General features: G+C 41.8%; 1 protein-coding gene across 2 annotated transcripts; it reads right to left on the reverse strand.

Moving 5' to 3' along the window:
• Nucleotides 1–391: 391 nt before the first annotated feature.
• lcorl (ligand dependent nuclear receptor corepressor-like) lies at nucleotides 392–20,212 on the reverse strand. Of its 2 annotated transcripts, XM_084571287.1 has the most exons (8): nucleotides 20,104–20,212; nucleotides 19,125–19,187; nucleotides 16,333–16,412; nucleotides 16,047–16,173; nucleotides 14,552–14,773; nucleotides 14,358–14,445; nucleotides 2,388–7,933; nucleotides 392–2,296 (listed from the first exon to the last, which is right to left on the reverse strand). In XM_084571287.1, exons 1-8 carry the CDS (start codon nucleotides 20,195–20,197, stop codon nucleotides 2,289–2,291), a joined length of 6,228 nt encoding a protein of 2,075 aa, XP_084427413.1. In that variant the 5' UTR covers nucleotides 20,198–20,212; the 3' UTR covers nucleotides 392–2,288. The 2 variants fall into 2 exon arrangements, with proteins under 2 accessions (XP_084427413.1, XP_084427414.1); XM_084571288.1 differs by lacking the exons at nucleotides 392–2,296; nucleotides 2,388–7,933 and adding an exon at nucleotides 8,179–13,432.
• Between the last annotated feature and the right edge of the window lie 1,401 nt (nucleotides 20,213–21,613).

Here is a 21,613-nt window from a genome sequence, read left to right on the forward strand (position 1 = left end):
ACATGCTGAACGGTCTGACTAGTGCCAATGGTTGAAACAACAGGAAAACTAGAACCACAGACATCATGGCCCACAAAAAACTCCATGTTTTGACATAATTTTATAAAAGAAAATAGTTTGCAATTTATATTTGGGTCTAATCCCTCAAACTGACTTTTTTCAGATGCATTCAGGGCTAGCTAGTTGGGAAACGCTGTAGATTTCTTCTTGCAAATATAAGGTACAGAAAAACCAAATGCATCATACTGTTAAAAGTGACCACAATGGGAGGCACACTATTGGCCACGGGACATGGAATAACACAACTAGCCTCCTCTCAATTATCACCATCTCTAGACCACAAGCTAATGAATCATTTATTTCCCAGTTAACAATATATCACACGGCTCACTGGTTATTTCAAAAGAATCTTTATTGTTCTAGTCGCAGACACCCGTTTGTTGCATCTGTGACGAACAGTATAAAAACACAATACAGAAAATATACAACAGATGTTTAGCACCAGGTTCTTCAACAAACAAAGGGCTGATGGGTATTAATCACAAGACGGGCCTATCCGCCGCCGCCCTCGTGTTGACATGGCAACCATAGTGACACACATACAAGGGGTAGTCAGGCACAAAACACACTACAAGGGTTAAGTTTTGACCTACAGCCGGACACCTTGGATCTACCGGCCCTCTGAATAGAAGACAGGGAAACGTGATCCAAGATTAGTGTTTATCGATTGAACTCTCTGGCCTTGTTTATCACACAGCTGAAAAGCAAAAGAGTAGTAGGCCTAGCTGAGCCCCAGTGGAGGTAGGCATCTCTTGCTGCAACTTAGAGAGGAAACTCCAGGAAAACAGCATCACATCTCCCACCTGTGATTAATGCTAGTACGTTTAATGATTAAAAAGAAAAATTTAAAATGTAACACATGTTATTTTTCTGCTTCACTGAGGAGAACGAAGCAGGTGGGAAAAGAGTTTGTATAGCGGTATCCTTTAAGATCACTTTACATGGCTATGGAAACAACTGAAGTAACATCCCAGGCCATTGGTACTTGTGTACATCCATTCGTCTGTCGAGCAATAAAATAATAACTACATATTGATAAATCATCTGGGTTTGTATTGCACCAAACAGATTCTCTAGTTTTACAGTAGGGGTGGGTAGTGGGGGGCATGGGATGTGCAAAATACGGGAGGAATCATCTGTGTAGTGGGATTAATAATCTCAAATGGAACAGTGCAAGAAATAGATCTGACACTGACATATAATATATGTTTCAGGTGAAAACTAGAAATATAAAGATTATAGACTGGAAACGAGACAGATCCCACAAACCAACTAATTAATCTGAATCTACGTTCTATGACTGCATAATGCTATCTTCTGCATCACTTCACATACACCTCTGCATTTGAGGGGGGAGGGGGGGCGATTGGACTGAATGTAAAGCCACGCATAAATGGTAACTTGAAAATATTAAAAATCACAAAATAATATTTGGTTTTAGTACAGACTGACGGTCAATTACTGTGGTTCACGACACATTTTTAAGGTTGGGACAGCAACCGGAGTGAAGGTGGGGTTTAGATGATCCAAAAGATTCCTTCATTAAACGCCTGTTGATGTTTTTTTGTTTTTTTTCTGCTTGCAATACAAAAACAATGACTGAAGCATCAAAACAATATTGCTAAGAAATGATAAAAGAGGCTCGGATTGAGAAAAAGTTTAAAATTGAATTTCAATATTACTTTAACCAAACCTATAATACAGATTATTAAATTAGCAATTTAAAATTTAAATAATGCTCAAGTAAGAGTTGCTATAAATTAAATATGTTGAGGGACTTGAGGGACTTAAGAGCTATGGTATTAAAACCTTTTACTGGTTTCAGGTTCAGCTCTACAGTAATAGGTCATTTTCTGGCAGAGATGTTGTCCTCGATAATGAGGTATGTTTCAGGGGGAGACGGCACCGTCTTAGTCCAGTCCAGATTTGTCTGTCTTTCCAATTTTCTACCAGGGCTCACTGTACAAGCACGTATCCCGTTAAAACTCTCCTTAATGGTATGATTTGTTCTACCATACATGTTCAGAAATACAAAGGCAAGTATGTACATACATACCCATGGATAAAAATAGTGCAACATCAAGCTTTTAAGTTAGACTGCTACATAACTGCTGAGTGTTAAGACTGAACCATAGTGGGATGGTCAGTCCATGTGGTCAGCTTACTGTCCAAAGGCACCACGTTAAACCACAGTCCATTTCCCAGGATGAAGAGTCCTCGTGCTTCATTCAGTTTTCTGTCACAAAAAGAAAGAGGGCACATGTAAACGCAAGCGTCAACACAGTCAAGGTCTTTAGTGAGATTCAATAACAGGAGGAGGTAGTTACCCAACACAAAGTCGCACCATCTCGGACCGGTTAGGCCCTTCATTCGCGATTGTCTCAACATTTTCGCTGGTGGTGGTTGTGGTGGTTCTGAAGACACCATGGGACTTTTGTATTTGCCTTTCCGCCTCCGCCCTGGCATTGCATCTTGCTCCTGGACTGATTTTAGTTCGGGACCTGACACCTCTCTTGAGGCAGTCTTCCTGTTCATGCTCCTTTTCCGTTCAGTTTTCACAGCTTTAACAACCCCTACCAGTTCCTTCTCCCTTCCTGCAAAGAGGTACGCAGAAGGTGACTCGTCATCCAGTGTCACGGTGCAGGAGTCCCCCTCCTCCTCCGCTGATTCGTTGTCTGGAGAGTTGATCTTCCTCAGAAACACCCGGCATTCCTTCAGGCTCTCAGGACTCCAGGCTTTAGAGCAGAGGTTCTGCTCTTTGTGTACATCAACAGGCTCCCGGGTTTGGTCAAGACCACTGGTGGTGGAACTGTTCTCCAAACAGCCAGAGAACTGAGCTTTTGCGGATCTGCGTAATGCTTTGTGTTTTAGTTGTACATGTCCATTTGAGCGACTTGTCGCTATGTTTATGCTTTTCTTATTTCTCTGCCTCTTCAGCCACCTCTCCCGTTCTTTCCGAGTGAGAAACCTTGCCCTGGCTCTGACCAGAATGTCCTGGTATTTACTAGACGCTCTTCTGCTCCACCACTGGACTCGTCGACTGAGCGTGCCCATAACACAGCTGCTAGCAAAAAGTTGTCGCCTAATACTGTGTGTTGACAGACGTGCCTCATTTCTCTTCCTCAACAGTCTTTGATGTTGCAAAGGACTTTTTGGCACAGTTTTGGCAAATTTCTTGATGTGTTTGCGGAGTCGCTCTGCCTGAGGACTGGGGCAAACAGCTTTTTTATTGGCAGAACGAGGGAAGAGTAGAAGTTCGCTAGGACTGCGGGAGCTTGCCTTCTTGACAATTGCGAGAGACTGTGTCTCCGTGGTCTGCATAAACCAGGAGCAGATCTGCTGCATGCTACAGGACCTGGGTTTGTTAGGCGAACAATCAAACAGTGATCGTACCACAGAGGAATGTTTTGACTTCCTGGTAAATGAACCGTTGCCAAGTTTACAATTAAGGTCCATTTCTTTTTCTTGGTTCTCCACGGAGTCTGAGACCCAGGTGTTAGAGATGACTCGTATTCGCCTGGCAAGCTCCTGGTTCATTGACTTTGCCTCAGCTGATGCTGCCCACCACCGTAGCGTCTTTTTTGTTGGAAAGATTGAATCCACAGATACCCCTGCTGCTCTGTTCATGTTTTGAGAGATGCTATTCCTCTCTTGATTACAGAACGGTCTTTCCTCCCTTGACGCTACTACACTACTCTGTTGCTCCTCCTGCTTCCTTTCATTGCTAGCCTTGGTTAGCAGTAGTTGTTTAGAGCGCCGTAGCAAAGCATTGCTGCGTTTGTAGGATCTGTGAGTGGAGGTGGCAACAGCGTGGAGAAAATGGATTGAAGGTTTTCTTACTCTCATTGAATGTCGCACTGCTACAGGCTGATTTTGAATTTCATCTTTACTCTCATCCTTTGCTTCCATTCCCTCCTCCGTCTGACTCTGGTTTGAAAACTGATGACTGATTGTCTTGGGCTCTTTGGCAGATTTGAATTCTGGTAGCACATTCTTATGAATTAGTGTTTCGGCAGAGTGCCCATTATCTTTGTTTATTTGAATTTTACGTTGACGAGGAGAAACTGTAGTTACAGTAACCGAGATTCCAGAGATTTTAACTTTTGCAGGTCGACCTGGCTTCCTTGAGGGTAGAGAATCACCCCGCTTCTGACATTTGATGTTACTGCTAGATTGAGTGGAAGGCTCTTTTGCAGGATGGACAAAATTTAATTCCTCTGAGGCCGCTTTGATACTACTTGAGCGGGTCTTAGAATTGTGCAGTAAAACGCCCAAGTCATTTTGAAGACCCACTGCTTGACAAGCATCACTGAATTCTGTTTGCAGCTGCTCAAAGCCCTCAGACACCAAACGCTTGTTTCTCCTTGAACGACCATACAGCACTGTTATCTTGAGATTCCGGTTTACATTCTCCTCAACATCAGATGCTAAAGGACATTTTCCATTTACCGATTTTGAACCCATTACTAAATCCGCAGACTTCTGCTTACGAGGTCGCCCTATTGGCCTCTTCGCTTTTTGCTCCAGCTGGGGTCCCAGCTTCTTTGGCCGGCCTGGACGCCTTTTTGGAGGAGTGGTTTCAAGGAAACAAGGCGATCCCTGGATTGCAGATCCACCTACACGTTTAGTTGGAGTACCCTCGCCCGATCTTCTAGACCCATTTTTAGGTGATGAGGAAGTTGACCTGGGTGAAGAGGCACACTTAGATGGTGAACAGACTGACTTGGCAGTTGACCTAGGTGTTGAACAAGCAGACTTGGCAGGCGAGGAAGCAGACTTGGCAGGCGAGGAAGCAGACTTGGCAGATGAGGAAGCAGACTTTCCAGGCGAGGAAGCAGATTTGGGGGTTGAGGAAGCAGACTTTGCAGGTGAGGAAGCAGATTTGGGGGTTGAAGAAGCAGACTTTGCAGGCGAGGAAGCAGATTTGGGGGTTGAAGAAGCAGACTTTGCAGGCGAGGAAGCAGATTTGGGGGTTGAGGAAGCAGACTTTGCAGGTGAGGAAGCAGATTTGGGGGTTGAGGAAGCAGACTTTGCAGGCGAGGAAACAGATTTGGGGGTTGAGGAAGCAGACTTTGCAGGCGAGGAAGCAGACTTTGCAGGGGAGGATGCAGATTTGGGTGTTGAGGATGCAGATTTGGGTGTTGAAGATGCAGATTTGGCAGGCGAGGAAGCAGACTTGGCAGGCGAGGAAGCAGACTTGGGTGTTGAGGAAGCAGACTTAGCAGGTGAAGAAGCAGATCGTTCGCGTGAGGTAGCATTTTTTCGTGGCGAAAAAGCAGATTTTACTTGTGATGTTACAGACTCAGTGCTCTGGGTTTTGTGCTTCTGAGGTGTCCCTGACCATGAAGACTCTTCACAGGGGTCAAAAGATTCTCCTCCTTGTGTGCCAGAGGCAGAACCTGCTGACTTCAGACTGTATTTAATTCCTTTCTTATCTTTCACTGGTGAAAAAAACATCAACTTAATTGGACTAGTGTACTGGGTGCTGGGGGGGCTCTCAACACATGCAGCAGACTTGATAGCCATGTTTGTATTTGATGGGTTTTGGGCCATTTTTGAGAGCTTTAGTCTTTTTGGAGATGATCGTAGCCTTCCAGAAAGCATGGCAGCACAGTCATTGACATCTGCCCTGTTGTCAGAGTTGTGTCGTTTTTTAGGACTCTTCTCTTTGGCAGCCAGTGTTTGCTGAAAGACCTGGTGTTGACTTTTTGACTGAGTGTAGGATGGTTCACGTTGCTCATTTTGTGTTGAATCAAAAGCTAGCTTCCCAGTGTGCTCCTCCGAGGACAAACATGCTTCTTTTTCTGATTCAAGCTGGGTGTCTTTTGCATCTGGATCTTTGGATAAGGCATGCAAGGTGCTAGCTGACAAATCTGTGTCCTTCAGTCCTTCAGATAAATGAGCAAAATACCCTGTGACATAGGAGGATAACCTCTGTGGAGGGACTATTGTTCTCCTGGATCTTCTTGCCACCTCAGAGTCATTCGGTTGACATTTCTGTCTCTCTCTACAGGGGAAATCTTTAACTGTTGCGTCAGTGTTCGCGCTTTGACCTGATGAGGCTTCTTCATGGCTACTATCACGTCCAGGACTGTTACACTCACCATTTTCCTCACAAGGCCCACCACATGATTTTTCTGAGGTCACGGTTCCTAGCTCCTGGTTTAGGACACTGTCACTGTTTGTGCCTTGCTCGCCGTGTTTACTCTCTAGGTTAGAAGTGTGTTGTAGAGTTCCTGAGAGAGGGTAACTATTTTCCTCCCTGGTTATTTCCCTTTCTTTCTCTTCTGCTTTAATTATCGGAACTTCTTTTGTTACTATTGCAGTCCGTATCTCTTCTTTTACTACTTTACTACTTTCTCCACCAAGCATGTTCAGTGATCCCTCGCTAATACTATGATTCTCTACACCATCGTCAGTATTTCTTTTAGACACATCTTTAACTAGGTCTGACTTGATGCATGATGTAGTTACAGTAACAATGCCACCTTTCAGTCTCGCCTTCTTTCCTAGTAGCACTTTTCTCTTATTGCAGTACTGATCCAACCTGGCAAGGTCCCGCTTAATTCGGAGGGTATGCCTTCTGGTTGAAGCATCATCAGCGGGCGTTGCTAAAGCAGCACGGACCTCCTTGCGACGGCGGAGGCGGGTATTAGGTGACTTAGGCTCTCCGTTATCATGGCGATCGAACAGCTCACTAAGACTGTAGTCACTAGAACTGCCGGTGTGAAGCACAGTCGTGATGATTTCTGTCAGATGGGCATCAGCATGAAACTGCAGGTTCTGGCTGGTTGAGGGAGAAGGCAGCTGCTCCTTTTCAGAAACATAGATGGTTGTAGAAACCAGAGTTGGGTCCTTGTCCAGGGGTCCGATTCCATCCAGTCTATTACTGAAGCGATTTAAAACATCTTGCAGTAAAGTCCCACTTGAGTTTTGTTCAGCCTGACCACTGTCTGCGGTTTTATAGTGTAGCTCATGTGCTGTATCCACATCTGCTTCCTGGTGGCTTGGACTCACAGGACCACTTTTAACCATTAGTTCAGCTTCTTCCTCTTGTCTGTGATGGAGGAGGGAAGGTGGTTTTTCATCAGTTTTCTTACTGATGTCTGAGGGGATAGGGGATAGAGGGGGTGGAGAGGGGCTCCCCTCTCTTTGGAGGACTGGACAAGGAGGATCCCCATCTCCAACACCGCTTTCCATTGTATTCCTGACTTGTGTCAAACAGGTGTGGTTTGAAAGATTGGGACAAGAGTGGGAGTTGTGTTGGTTACAACAAATTGTTGAGGAAGTACATAAACTAGATGAAGGAGTACAAAGTGAAGGAGAATGAGATAACGGATGACAGGATGCAAATGAACTTGCTATGTTGTTCATACAACCCGTAGCCAGGCATTGGCAGGAAGTGCAGCGTAGGCTCTTGGAGCACAAAACCGTGTATGTTTCCATCCTGCACTTCTGCACACAGCAGTAGCTTGAACCCTGCTGACCTTCCCTGTTACAGTCTTTGTGGTGACAGATGGTACAATTGAACTTTGAGTCTCCAGGATGATACGTGGTGCTTCCATTACTTTGATGATCACAATCAGTTACAGTTGAGCACAAGCTGCGGTTTTGGTCTTTAAATTCACTAAATGTGAAAGAATGAGGGACAATGTTATCCTGTGGCTTAACACCACAGTGACATTCAGTCTGACCAACTGGTCTGTGATTAACAAATGACAGCGTCGTTTTCTGGTGTGCCAGCTTTAGGATCTGGTAGAGTAAGGATCGGTGGGTCAGGCAGAGAGAACTGAGAACAGCAGCGAACGCCGAACTCTCACGAAACCTAGTCCCCCGATGTCCCAGATCTTCTGTCAACGATGGCAGCAAGGAGCTAGAGACAAAAATGCAAACACTGAAGTTAGAAGGTTTTACTCTTAGCTGTTCCCAGTTTCAAATGAGAACTCACACATGATAATAGTCTGATTCCAATAACAATGCAATTACCTATATCCTATCCTGGAATTATACTCCCACTTCATCCTTGTATTAATATTTTCAATGCAGTTATGTGTGTAGTGTGCACTATGAGCTAACAACAGCCCTCCGCATTTAAAATCATTGTTGTAGTAGAAGTATTACTCAACAAAAGATCAAAATGACCACATAAGAGTTAGGTTTGGATGTGAGATCATTGGTCATAGATGGGTATGCTCTGAAAACACACTACTACCTTATAAATCCATGTTTCTAGCCAGTACTGCAATTGCTAAATTTTGTCAAGGAAAAATTTGTCAAACCAGAATGAAAGTGCGGTTCTTGGAAAACAGAACCAATTAAAACAGAATAACGTTCACTGACGGTTAATGACACGCAGAATCATGACGCAAACCATTAAGTCAGTAGAAAGATGACAGGCTACTGATTAGATTCGAGAACTGTTTTATTGACCAGCTGCTGAGGGTAAATGAAAACATTCTGCTAAAAGCAGAAGGAACGATTGCAGAAACGCTCAAACTGAACGGTTTTAAACAGCACTTTTACCAACAAACTAACAGTTACAAGAAAACTGTTTGAATCAGCCAACAGATCCTAGGAGTGATATATTTTATTACAGAATCAAATAACTGATTTAATAACTAAAATATTTTTGTGTTTGATAGTGGATATATATTTTTTTTCAGTCTGCATCCAGACCTTGTTACGGTTCAACCAGGCCTTAAATACGAGCGTTACATTTTGTAGTACTATTGTTGAGTTTGTTATGATAATCAAATAGCTTTTTATCATTTAAATAATTTAACAGTAACATAAGCATTGAACAACCACAATAGCCAGGAGTGTCATTTTTTGGACTAAATAAATAAGCTAACATCTAAAAAGTGTTCATGCAGTTGTAGCAATACACATATCACATTGCATCAAAGTGCCGCATTACAAATCAAGAACTACAACGATCAAACTAGTAAAATCACAGTTTTGAAGCACAACCAATAAATAAGTATGCAGTAACAACACAAAACAGGTTCCTACAATAAAAATGCATCTTGAAAATCATAGTGCAATAAATGATTTATGCATAAATAGCTTCAAATATTTGCCAGCAGTTCAGTTCAACAGACAAAAATATGCTAAAAGCGCAAAGCCCAGGTGTGTTCCCAGAATATACTGCAATTAAGATTATACAGTTACATAATTAACTTTTTCTATTTCTGAAGAGGTGTTTGGGTTTGTTTACAAACTGGCCCTTTGATATAAATAGCAGAAAGCTCCCAGAGTAGAGACAACATGCTGCTCTAAGCTGTAGCCCTGGACATGGCCACCATGGACCGGTATGAGCAGAGACATTCAGGAGACGTCAGTATTTGCAGAGCTGCAAAAGTTACAAAGACTGATATGCCACACAATCTTGTGACAGAAAGCTTAAAAAAATAATATAGCTTCACAATTACCGTTGAAATGACAAACACAACAAAGACAACCACAATACATTGCCAAGATTGTGGCAGATCTCCTGTAAAAGCCACAGAGCACACCTTCAACCATTTTAAACAACTTACAGTCTAAATGGTTGACTACGTAATTAAGTGAAGTTTAAGGACTGTTCAGACCTTGCATTAAGATCCGAACTGGAGCGATCCGATCACGTGCATTGAAATCGCATTTGAGAGATCCGATCTCTGACCACGTTTGGAGGTGGTCTGTGTCCGCATTCCTTTGGTAGTGTGAACGCAATGGGTCCTGAGTCACATTAATGACCTCCTATACTCAACAGGGGTGCTTCTGTGTTTGTAGAGTTTTGCCTCATTCATTCAGAAAAAGGGCCGTGTGTGGTTAAGTATTTACTCATTTACCAGTGTCTTTATTTACCTCTATTACCAGAGATTACAGTGCATATAGAAACTTCCAGGGTTGGAGTTATAATCCGGGTTTTGTGCAAGTCTAAACAACGTCAGGGTTGAGATCAATAAATAATAACTTAACGTATGTGCCAAAGTCGTGACGCACAGGAGCAGCGACAGAGATCCATTAGAGACATCAGCTGTTAAAATATTCTACTGCGCCCCAGATGATTGTGGGGTTTGTTTGCATACAGAGAGCGAAACTAAGATCACATCTGGAGACGCATCTTATGAGCACACGTACCTAAAACCGGTCACTTGCAATTGGATAGCCCAGATCGGATCTTAATGCAAGGTCTGAAAGGCTCTAAGTGTTATTGGTGGCAACAAATTCACACTTAGGTGTTGTTCCTTGAGAGACAAAGAGTTCATAAGTCTTCCTAAGCTAATAAGAGCTCTTACCCCAGCAGATTCGGTCTCCTAACACAGAGGTGCTCGTGTGAAACCTGACACGGGGCTACAGGCAGATAAAGTTCAGAGGTATATGTGGCAACGAGGTTAGAGAGCGCGATGAGAGAAACAGTGAGACACAGGCAGGCTGACATCGCAGCGAAATAAACTGAAGCAGCTTTGTGTGGCTAACCCTGATATGCTGCTTTGGTAGTAGCACTGTTAATGGAAAAGGCCGATCCGAGAGGCAGCGTGAGAGTAGACGTAACATTTTGCATTTCCCCAAACATAGACAAAGAGGCCTGTAAACCTCGTACTGCCGACTTTTCCCTCCAAAACCTCAAACTACTATAACCACCGGTAGCTGACACAAGCAGCAACTACAATCAGCCTTCATTCAGGTTCCATGCGTTACACTGCAAGTCACCTTTGAATCGTGAGTTGAACGAGTTTTTTGTCATGGCGACCCGTCTTTGTGCCAGGAAAACTATTCCGTAAAGTTAAGCAGCAGTCATGTATGAGGTTTACAGTAATACAGCTACAGTAGCAGAATTAGTAAATATCTGAGATACTAAAAAGAACATCTTTCACAAACGGTACACAATAACATACATATCCCAAGCTTATCAGTGCACATTTTAAAACATGCTGCACATTTGCATTCCAACTACACTCATTATAATGTTCAGACTAGCTTGCACAAAAAGAGAGGAAAAAACTATGTGGACACAAAATGGCTTTCTTAAGCTAATCTCTTACACAAAAACTCATAATTAAGATTTAGCCACCACAGCATTACTTTACAATCTCCCTGTTTGTAGAGGTGTCTAACAATAATAATGAGTTTTTAATTTGTTATAATGGCTCTAAGTCACTTGAATACCCTAGGCAAGATACCCAGAGAGAGAGATAGAAAGCTGCAAATGACAATCATCAACGCTCCATCGACAGGAGCTTTAAGAGTTGAATCAAACCTGAAGAACCTAATAATCTAATAGCTAGCAAATATGAGAGTCACACTTTATTTCTTGGGTCTAAGAGATCACGACTGGGTTTCTCACACTTGGTCCTGTGCAATCTTTTGGAAAACAATCAATGTCAGCTTTTTCACCGAAGAGAAACTGAGACTTGTGTAACTAGAAAAGTTAAAAACATCCTGGAGGTCTTAAACGATACGACTGCTATTATTTTATATCATCATTACCAACAGAAACCCAAACGATGCCAAAACCACTAATTTGTCTTTACAAATGAACCTAGAACTAATGATTATTTTCATAAAATATCAAACTACAATTCTCGTAAGTAATCGGGCATTTAAAATGTTTGAAAATTGTGGAAATATCCCACAAATGATGGGATCAAAAGCAAAATAGCCAATTTTTTAAGAAGCTGGAGTGAACATATGCATATATTGTTGCTTTGAAGATGACAAAGTAGTATAGTAATACGAAGTATTTTGATCAAAATAGTGACAGATACAATTTTTGGTGATCGATGTTTTGTTTGACCACTCACTAATGTAGTTAACAATAAACTAACAGCATAACTCAACTGCTCGTCCCAAAGTAATATAAAAACAATACTCTAACGCACACCTGTAAGACCGTGGCACAAGGTAATGACGATTTTAATATATCAGGTTCTGTCCTGACTTTTAAATTTTAAGTTTTGGTCTCTCTATGGGATTTGCTGATAACAGTTAGACAAAATAATGCAATCCATAACCTTCAAGATGAAGCTATGAGGTGTTAAGTTCAGCACCCCCCATAAGCAACGGCTGCACCGAGCACCAAGTCTTCATCAAAATTTTCAGTACTTGGTAGATGCTTTGAATAAAATCCAGGACAAAGCTAAAGAAATACAGCTTAAAGTATGACCATCACATTACAGACACATAGTTAAAAGACCTGAATATTTATATCCGTCTATTTTGTAAAGGCATATGTTGTGTTTTAAACAAGTGTCTCCAGAAAACATGAATCTTGTAAGAGGTCATCTGTTCAAGTGTTGAGGAGTTCTTGAGGCGTTTTGTGGTCTAGAACCTCTTTGCGTCTGCAGCTGAGGCGAGACTCCCTGAGTAAGTGGAACTGGTCACGGTACCAGAGCCAGACGAGTTGGAACCGGATGAACAAAAGTTGGCAGATTTCTTCTTGGGAGGATTCTTCAGTGTTCCTGTGCGCTCTTTGACTTTGTATTCCAGTGTGCTATGGGGCACCCCATAAACCGCTTGGGCCTTGGAAACACTCATGCGACCTCCCATCACCATAGTGATAGCCTCCTCCAGCAGTTCATGGTCGTACTGGCGGTATCTGCCACGTTTTTTTCTTGGTTGCTTGTCTTTATCCCGGCAACCTGCTCCATCTTCTGACTCATCCAGTGAGGATCCACGTGGTCCCAGGCGATGAGGTGACTGGCTGGCACTACTTGGGCAGCCCTGTGCCAAGAATGGAGGTCTGAGTTTGAAGAGAGACGAAGGTCTGGCAGCTGCTGACGATGAACTGGCAGTACCTTCGGCTGATGAGGTACGGTGATGTAGGTTTTCAGCCAAGTTCTCCACCAAGACTGACCTGTTGTTGTCAGACATGGAACGAACCTGAGGAATACGCAGGGGTGCGGGTGGCTCCAGGCTCGGGGTGGGGCTTGATGGAGGCTGGAGAGCATCCCTGAGCTGGGGAAAACAGTGGGGGAGGGTCTTTTGAAGACCACTCGAATGATAAAAGGTGAGAGCAGATGAAGGGAAACTTAAGTCTCCATGCTCCTCTGCTGCTCCTCCAATTTCCGCCCGCTCTGCCCACGCTGCCACCTTCTGCAGGACAAGACGGGCTTCGCCGCCTAACATTGATGACATCACATTGTACGACGTCAATTCATCCCTGAAATCTCCGCTTCCTGGTGTGACTTGATGCAGCACTCCCAGCCTCCCCTCAGCCCAACCGTCCAGACCTTGCCTGAGGACTTGAAGGGGTATTCCATAAAGCAACGCGGCCCGTTGCTCCTGCAGCCTCCCTGAACGTATATCCTTCAAAGCCTTGGACAGCAACCCTTCAGACAGCTCCCAGGTCCTTTCAGCGTACTCCTCCTTCTGCCTGTGCTGCCTCCTAGGGATGGGAGGACCAAACAGCAGGGTCAGGATGGAGATGATGGAGGGGGTTTGAGTTTGGCATAGGGGACAGAGGGGGGTGTAGAACGAGGGGTCCACTCCTTTATGCCTTGTGTTGGTAACATCACTGTGACTTTCATGTCTGTATGATCTCAGACTGTTTCTGGGCCCTCACACACACACAAACACACACACACGCGCTGCTGCGTGTCTCTCACGTGCACACATTTCTTTGTGTGTGGCAAAGCCTCTTCACGTCCAGGTGGGACACTCTGTGAATGGCTGGGGTTACTTTGCTGCTTGCATACAGCCCCTGCAGTTTTGTGATATCCTTCAGTGAGAGTCCTACATGCTTGAAGGTTGGATAATCAAACTCATTATAACTGGATCAGTTACAAAAAAAAAAAAAAAAAAAAAGGAGGTAAAATCATTGAGAGGTACTGCGATGTTCTCATTGTACAATCCTGGACTCAAATGTTATATACGGCTCATATATTGCTGTGACGTTACCGCTCAAGAGATAAAAGAGTCAACCCCAAAGAACCAAAACACCAACTAGCTTATTTTTAGAAAGACTTACAATGAACCAAATGACTGCCAGAAAAAGAGTGTGCATAGCATTTGGGCTGGAGATGTGTCAGTAAATTGGCTATAATCAAACTGAGCTTGTAAATATTTTGAGTTTCACAACACAGTATCAGAGCTGACCTCCCAATACCCATGATATGAACAGCAAATGCGGACTTCTTTTAAGTCATAGTGACTATGGGCTAAAATGCGATGGTTATGTTCACCTATTATTATTTTTATAAACTCCTGGACTAGTAATAACAGGTGTTGCTCACACATTTTCCCACAAGACCAATGTGGGATAAATTAAAGGATTATCTTATCTTACAATATAAGATTTACACAACTCTTACCCTGATGCTTTGTGATTAGACGATGATGAGGAGGAGGTTGCAGAGCAGGCCGTGTTACGGTTGGAGAGATCCAACACGCCATCTGTTACTACACAAGTTAATTTAAGCAGATTAAAGTTCGAGTCAGAGTCCAGGTTCACTGGAAAAACCGTTGGACACATTTAATTATAGGTCACATTCAATGCTTTCCCTACCTGGTCCAGGTTCACTCTCTTTCTCCTCCTGTGTTCGGCTTACTGTGAGGTCCAGAGGAGCATCTGATTTTTCTGACACAGGCGACGAGGTCCTTGTAACACCATTTGTATTGGTGTGGAGTACGCACTTGGAAGCGTACTCCATCGCAAACTGATGTATCATCTTCTTCATCAGCTCCTGGGCAATCAGAGGTATGTTGGAATCACAGCCCAGGGTCACGTCTAACAAAGGAGGAACAATTGCAAATGGAAGGTAAAATTAGTGCTTGTGTGGTTACGGAAGATGAACGAATAAATGAATGAACTTTTACATAACAAGCATCATACAGAACAAGAACTGTTCCTTGGTTTTAGACATCTACATGAATCCAGTACCATAAATATCTCCCCTGGTTCCACCACATCAGCAGTGAATATCTCCAAAATGTTTAAATCATGGCAATTTCAACTTCTTTTAGGTCAAACTGCTCAGTGTTGTAGTTTAGTTTAAGGTATTTCCACAATTTTCAAACATTTTAAAAAACAAAAAAGTGCTGTACAGGCGATGTTGCAAAAACAATAAAAACCACACCATAAATACAAAGATAAAGAGGAAGTAAATTCACTACCACTTTAAAACACACAGACTAACTGTCTCATTAAAGGCATAGTTTGTTATCCTAGGGATCAGGGATGGTCCAGTTATTTTTAAAATTATCTGATCAGTATTCACTGTGCACATGTAATCTAGGAGAACAGAATTAAAATAAGAAAAGCCTTAATGAATCTCAAAGGGAGGAAATTTTGTTTATTTAAGATCTGATCGGGACTCTGAACGGTTGATACTAAATACTGAAAGATGGGTATGGGATCAGGGGTCAGAAATAAAAACTTGATCAGGTCATCCCTATTTTATAACTTAATAATTTCGTAAATGGTTCCTATAAAAATCACCACTAAATCACAACATTTAAGATTTTATCCATAACATAAACTCCATCTCCATCTGTACATGGACGTGTTATATGTGAATATGGACACTGACGCGATCTAAGCTTTGTCTAAATAAAATTTTCCGGGGAGCCCTTGGGGTGACTTCACTAATTCTTTGAGGACCCTCAGACTGACTTCAGGAATTCTTATGCTCACACTCACTTGTACTCAGTTATATGCAAGTCATTGTACTTTGATAAACTCTTAACAACAAGTGCAGCACCATCCAGAGAAACCAGGACTTTACTTGGATCTAATGTCCGAGGTGTTTCTTCAAATAAAACCAAAGTCAGTAGCAACAGCAGAAGGATATCTCAGATCTGTAAGGCAAATACTCTGTGTAAACATGCTATTTGACAAAGCAATCTGGAGCTTTTTCAGGAATACTAATCAGCAGTGCTCTTTTCAACCACAATGAACAAGGACATTGCTGTTGTTGCAAATTCTTATATTTAGATGGTAAAGGAAAAGGGGCTGACATATTTGTGCCGTGACTCACAACCTGCAGATACAGTGGACTCACCCTTCTTGTGAAACACAGCTTGGAGGAACCTGTGAGCCGATTGGCTGCTCTCAGAGGTGATTGGGGCCTGACAAGGAGAGTAATCAGAGGGGGAAGAGAGTGGCGACGTGCCTGCATTTACTTGATCCTACATGGGGGGGGGGGGGGGGGGGAATAGAGAAGTTACTTAATTGATTTTCCATTTTAAGTTCCAGTAATATTGTTACAACGTTCAATTATTCAAAAGAGGTCATCCCAAGGCAAAATAAAACAATTTTTTTAGGAATATTTGGACTATAATTCTTACACTGAGTTTATCCAGGGGAAGGCTGCAGAATGAACAGCTTGCTTCTGGGGACCAGTCATCCACTTCGTTAGGTTCACAGTCTGAAAGACAAAATGACCCATAAATGACCCATGCATTAGCAATTTCCCAGAAAGGATAGGTAGGTCTCAATGCAGGTTTCAAACTGCATCTATGTGCCAATTTCATAATGAGACAACACTTTACTTCATGCTGCTGACCCATTTCTAATCCCTTTACAAACTCTGTGTAATGTAAAATGATAAAAATGTTTCACTGTTTAGCCGCATCATTGTCAGTAGGCACACTACACTATAGACAGGTGCATGCATGCCAAAACTTAGAGAACCAAAAATAAGAGGGCTTTTTGGTTCTTTCACAAATCATACTAATTAACTTCTTAAAAATGTATTTTAGTAGCACAACTAGTACTACACAATAACAGTCAATTTTCTAAATCAGAGAGTAGGAGAGCTTTATGACACAAACGCTACCATCAACAAATACAGAACAACCACACTAAGTAAGCCGTGAGATATATATATTTTTAAATGAACTGATCTGATATAAATAACGTCAGTCAATCACTGAGCAATTTGTCGTGGTTGCATCTAGTTATGCTCCAGTGCAACCTCAGTCATACTGTGAAGGAAGCTGTGGGTTTAGGATTTGGGTGCTTCAATGTGCCAGGCACCAAATAAAGCAGGATACAAACTAGTTAGGACAGTGAAGCTACGTAGAGGACAGATAACTTCAGGGTGTTCTCCTGCGAATGATTAGTTTCTGAATGTATTGTATGTGAAAGTATATCCATAGAGGATATGTTCTGATGTAATTTTTCCACTTGTATTTGTCCTCTGTGTCAAACAGAATGACAAAACAAGCTGTAGCAGGGTAAACTGTAGTAGGGGAAGCTAAAACCTTTAATCTTAAATTAGAGGCAGTTAGAGCGAACCTATAGCCCAGGAACATTGACTTGTGGCCAAGAATCGGGTTTCGTGACATTTATCTTTCTCTGTTCTGATTTCAACACCCAGGAAATACACAAAGCAAAGACTAAAAGTACACAAAAGCTTTTGGTCATACTTTAAGGAAGGATTTGAACTTTTATTTGGAAAAAATAATAAGCTAACCCAACACTGCCACTCACTAGCATTATATATATGTAAAGAAGAAAAGCAAATAAAAAAAAAAAAAAAAAAACAAAGCAAGAGAATTAATGAGTCCCAACAGAAACACGGATAACTCTAGAGCAGGGGTCTTCAATGTTTTCCAGGTCAAGGACCCCTAAACTGATGGTGAGATGGAGTGGGGACCCCCTACTTTTATATATATATATATATATATATATATGTATAAATATATATATAAATATATATATGTTTATTTAAAGACATTTAAATTTATGGAAAAAATTGCAGGGGGGGGGTCTAGAGAAGACGGGGATAGCTTTGAGCTTTGACAGCTCATTGTGCATGTTTATCAACAGACATGTTGCATGAAGCAGCATTGATATTTGCCGTCACGCCTGGCGTGAGGATCCGTGATGACACACAGTGTACATTATTATTGTCAGTGGGTTCAGCCAACACAAAGATATCTGCTGCTCTTAACTGTCTTAAGATCTGAAGCTGTGGGTTTTTTGGGGGTTTTTTTATGACAACGAAGCTGAACGCCAAACAGTGCCACTGTTTGTTTTTCTGCCGCTCACTGGGTGTTACCACAGTGCAAGTTATACCTGACTTGAAAGGTTTCTGTGCAGTTGCCAGTCTATTTTATTAAAATGATTACAGACATAGCATAAAAAACAGAGCAGGTAAACTCTCCTCATAAATAAAATAAGAAACAAAAGGTGTTAAGGCAATAACAGAAAAGATGCAGAAACTTTTTTTTTTTTTTACTGCTATATTTTTAGAATGCCTAACTTGTTAATTGATTCCCTTTAACAAAAACCAAGTAGTTGACAGAGAGCCATCGAAGTAACTCTTAATGCCACCGTTGGCATTGGTTGATCTAGTGTTTGATACGATGTCCCTAAATGAGTAGGAAGGGTATTGGTCTCGCTGGTATATTTCATGACATAATTGCACGTTTTATAAAGCTCCCCTTTTTTTGTTCTTTTGTATCTGACACTTGCATCACACTGTTCAGGGTGAGGGGGCTTGTGTGAAGCTGAAGTTGGTGTGCGACTGCAGGACTTAGCAAGTGAGAAGTGGTCCCACAGAAACACAGAACAGTCAGACAGGACACTGGACAGGGGCAGATATTTATATCAATATTAGATAGCCACTGGTGTGCCCAAAATAAATCGTCAAACTCGCTTATTACTTATTTATGTAAATATTATTATTATCGTTAATCATCTAGTATTCAAAAGTGCTCTGTTTTTTTTTACTCAGGACATATCCACAAGTCAAAAGACGTTATTATTTTTTTACATCTAACTTCACAAATGAACACCTAATGTAATATTCAGGAATACAACACAATAATGAACGCATGTTTGCCCAGTCCCAGAGACTAGATGTGGTTCACTCAATGACTGAAACAACAAATGCCCAAAATACGGTTAAACGGCTTTGTAAGGAGAACAAAAAACTACAAATAACTGTGACATATCTGTAGGATTTACACCGCAACAATAAGTGTACTCAGATCAGAAAAACACTTTTAATTGAAAGGACACTGAGAAACTAAGGCTCTTTGTGAACTCAATAAGCTGAAAATAAACCTACAACCATTTTAAGATATAGAAATGGTCAAGACTTCTTAGAAGCGTACAGTTTATAACCCACCATCAAATAAACTGAGGTCTCGCAGCAGGGGGCCACAGATCCCCTCCAGAATACTTTCAAACCCTGCAAGAGAAGACAAACAGAAACAATGCGTCAGTAAAGATATGGACAAGATGCAGACGAGTGAAGTGCGTGACATCTGGGTGCAGTTTGTGCTCATATAAATTTAGACTAGTTTTACAGCAACACCCAGACAACTGTGCTGCTATGCTGCCAGCTGGAGGAACACAGCTGACACTTTGTTTAACACTCAGTTTTTATAATGACATGACAATCAATGGACCCAATACACAGATTTATAAACTACAACAGTATAAAAACGGCGTTGGCGTGCATTTTGATTTAGATGTTGGACGTTACAAACAATAAGAGATCCAGCTGACTTGGGGCTGAGCTAGCCTTACGGCTCCTGTCGCCTAAAAGCTGCGCTTAAAATAGCAAACAGTACGAGGAAAGCCGTTAACTGAGACCGCCGTGATGAATGCTTCCATCATATCGCACTGACATTAGCTTCCTTAACGTAGCAACAATCCCCTCCCCCAAAAAACATTAACGCCGCTTGTGCTAGCTTAGCATGCCCATTAGCATTGCTAACAAATATGTCAATAAACAAATTTAACAAACGCTGCAACGACAGACGACAAACGTTATGATATGCGCTGATGCATCGTGCATGTCATCTCCTAGGTGACCTAAATGTCTAAAAAAAAAAAGGCGAACAGCAGCGAGCAGCTAGCTAGCTCAGAGGGACAAAGAAAGGGGCCATCTCGAGCGGGTAGCCAGCTGGTAGATATTAGCCGGAGAGCTTAACTTCACTGCTAAAGCTCACCACCTATGGTGCCAGGCTACCAGCTAGCTACTCATTAGCTAGCAATCCCACATAGCACAGGGTAGCGATCCATCTGCTGCCGGGCAAAATCTTTGATGCCCGTCCATAATTTTTTTTTTTACAAAATGTAAAACTGCTTTTGGATCATACCAACGGCATGTATCAGTTTGTGTCTCCAAGAATCAAGTTCCCGCCGAAAACATTTCCTCTCGGCAGTACACTTGATGCACTGCACGGCCGCCATTCTGCCTCCCCCTCTCTCTCTCTCTCTCTCTCTCTCTCTCTCTCTCTCTCTCTCTCTCTCTCTCTCGCCCTCTCCCTCTCTGTATGTCTGAACGACAGGAAGCGGTGGTTGGGCCGAGCGGCGCTATCTGCTTTTGTGTTTTTAAATAAATTGACTCTCATCCATAACACAGCGGTTTGTCGTACAGACAAAAAAAAATGTGTCTGAACACGTTTTTGTGTTTTTTGCAGTGTCAAGTCGATCATAGTTTTGTGAAAACCGAACTTACGTTTCCTAAACCGATCAGGCAAACTGTGGGGAGTACTATGTTTCCAACCAATCAAAACGCGTTCTAGTGTCACCTGGTCAAACAGGAAGTAAACAAATGGACTGGATGAATTGTAGTCATTGACTGTATATAGATTGTAGTTTGAAGTTCGGTAACTAGGAACGCGGTTTTTTCCCCTTGTTGTTCGGTATCCATGGACAGACTTTAGCTTTTTTTCATGTGTGACACTAGATAATTCTGGTTTGGCCGATTTGGCCATATATATCTTCTCACACGCGTATTATTATTTATTATTTATTATTATTTATCACCCTGTTCAGGTAAATCGAGGGATAATTCAACCAGATTGAGTCTCAATCGTCATTAAAAAGATAACCAGCTATGTACGGCTAAAATCGTCCTTTATCATATCTCTATGTCATTCTCGGTGAAGTTAGGTTTAGGTTGGTTATTCGACAGACAATTTTTAGGGACCATCAATAAACTGCAGAATAAATTACACAAAACCGTGTTATATTCAGTACCTTCATGTCTACATTATAAATATGTTCATGAGAATTGTGATATTAATATAAATAAAATATTTACTATTTTGATATGTAGTATTAACTTATTTTAGCTTAATATACGAAAAGAAGATAACTGCATTTACACAGCTTAGCTTCTGGGACTGACACTAGTCCCAAATTGGAGTACTACACTGGACAAAAAGACACACCTCTAGCCTATATATTGGATTCAAGGTCTTCTTCTATTTTATATTAATATTCTTAGGGAAAAACAGTATTTCTTTATTACATTTTCATGATCAACTCTGTAGTTTTCTCAATAGTTCCATGTCATGTGTCTCACTGATTTCAAACGTATGCCGAATTGTACTACTACACTGGACAAAGAAGAGTCGACACCTCTTTGTATTGGATTTAAGGTCGGCTGTTGAGCAGTAGGGGGTGGTAAAGCACGTTAAGTGTAATGACTGTCCCATAGATTATACACAGAAGAGGGTACAAGACATTTTCAAAAAAAAACAAAAAGTACAGACCTGTGGCAAAAAGCTGGAGGTAGATATTTCATCTTCAGGTCTTTCATTTTTCATGGTTTTAGTGAGGTAAATGTTACACCTGAGCAGTGGTCCTCGGTTACATTTG

The sequence above is a fragment of the Chelon labrosus genome, assembly GCF_963514085.1.
Source record: "Chelon labrosus genome assembly, chromosome: 2".
Classification (NCBI taxonomy): Eukaryota; Metazoa; Chordata; class Actinopteri; order Mugiliformes; family Mugilidae; genus Chelon; species Chelon labrosus.

What these genes read in the sequence shown, in the direction of transcription:
- lcorl (XM_084571287.1), bottom strand. Translation starts at nt 20,197, where the DNA reads ATGGCGGCCGTGCAGTGCATCAAGTGTACTGCCGAGAGGAAATGTTTT. An exon ending in TTCCCCTGGATAAACTCAGT is followed by an intron (nt 16,174 to 16,332) that starts GTAAGAATTATA and finishes CCCCCCATGTAG; the next exon opens with GATCAAGTAAATGCAGGCAC. An exon ending in AGCTGTGTTTCACAAGAAGG is followed by an intron (nt 14,774 to 16,046) that starts GTGAGTCCACTG and finishes CTCCTTTGTTAG; the next exon opens with ACGTGACCCTGGGCTGTGAT.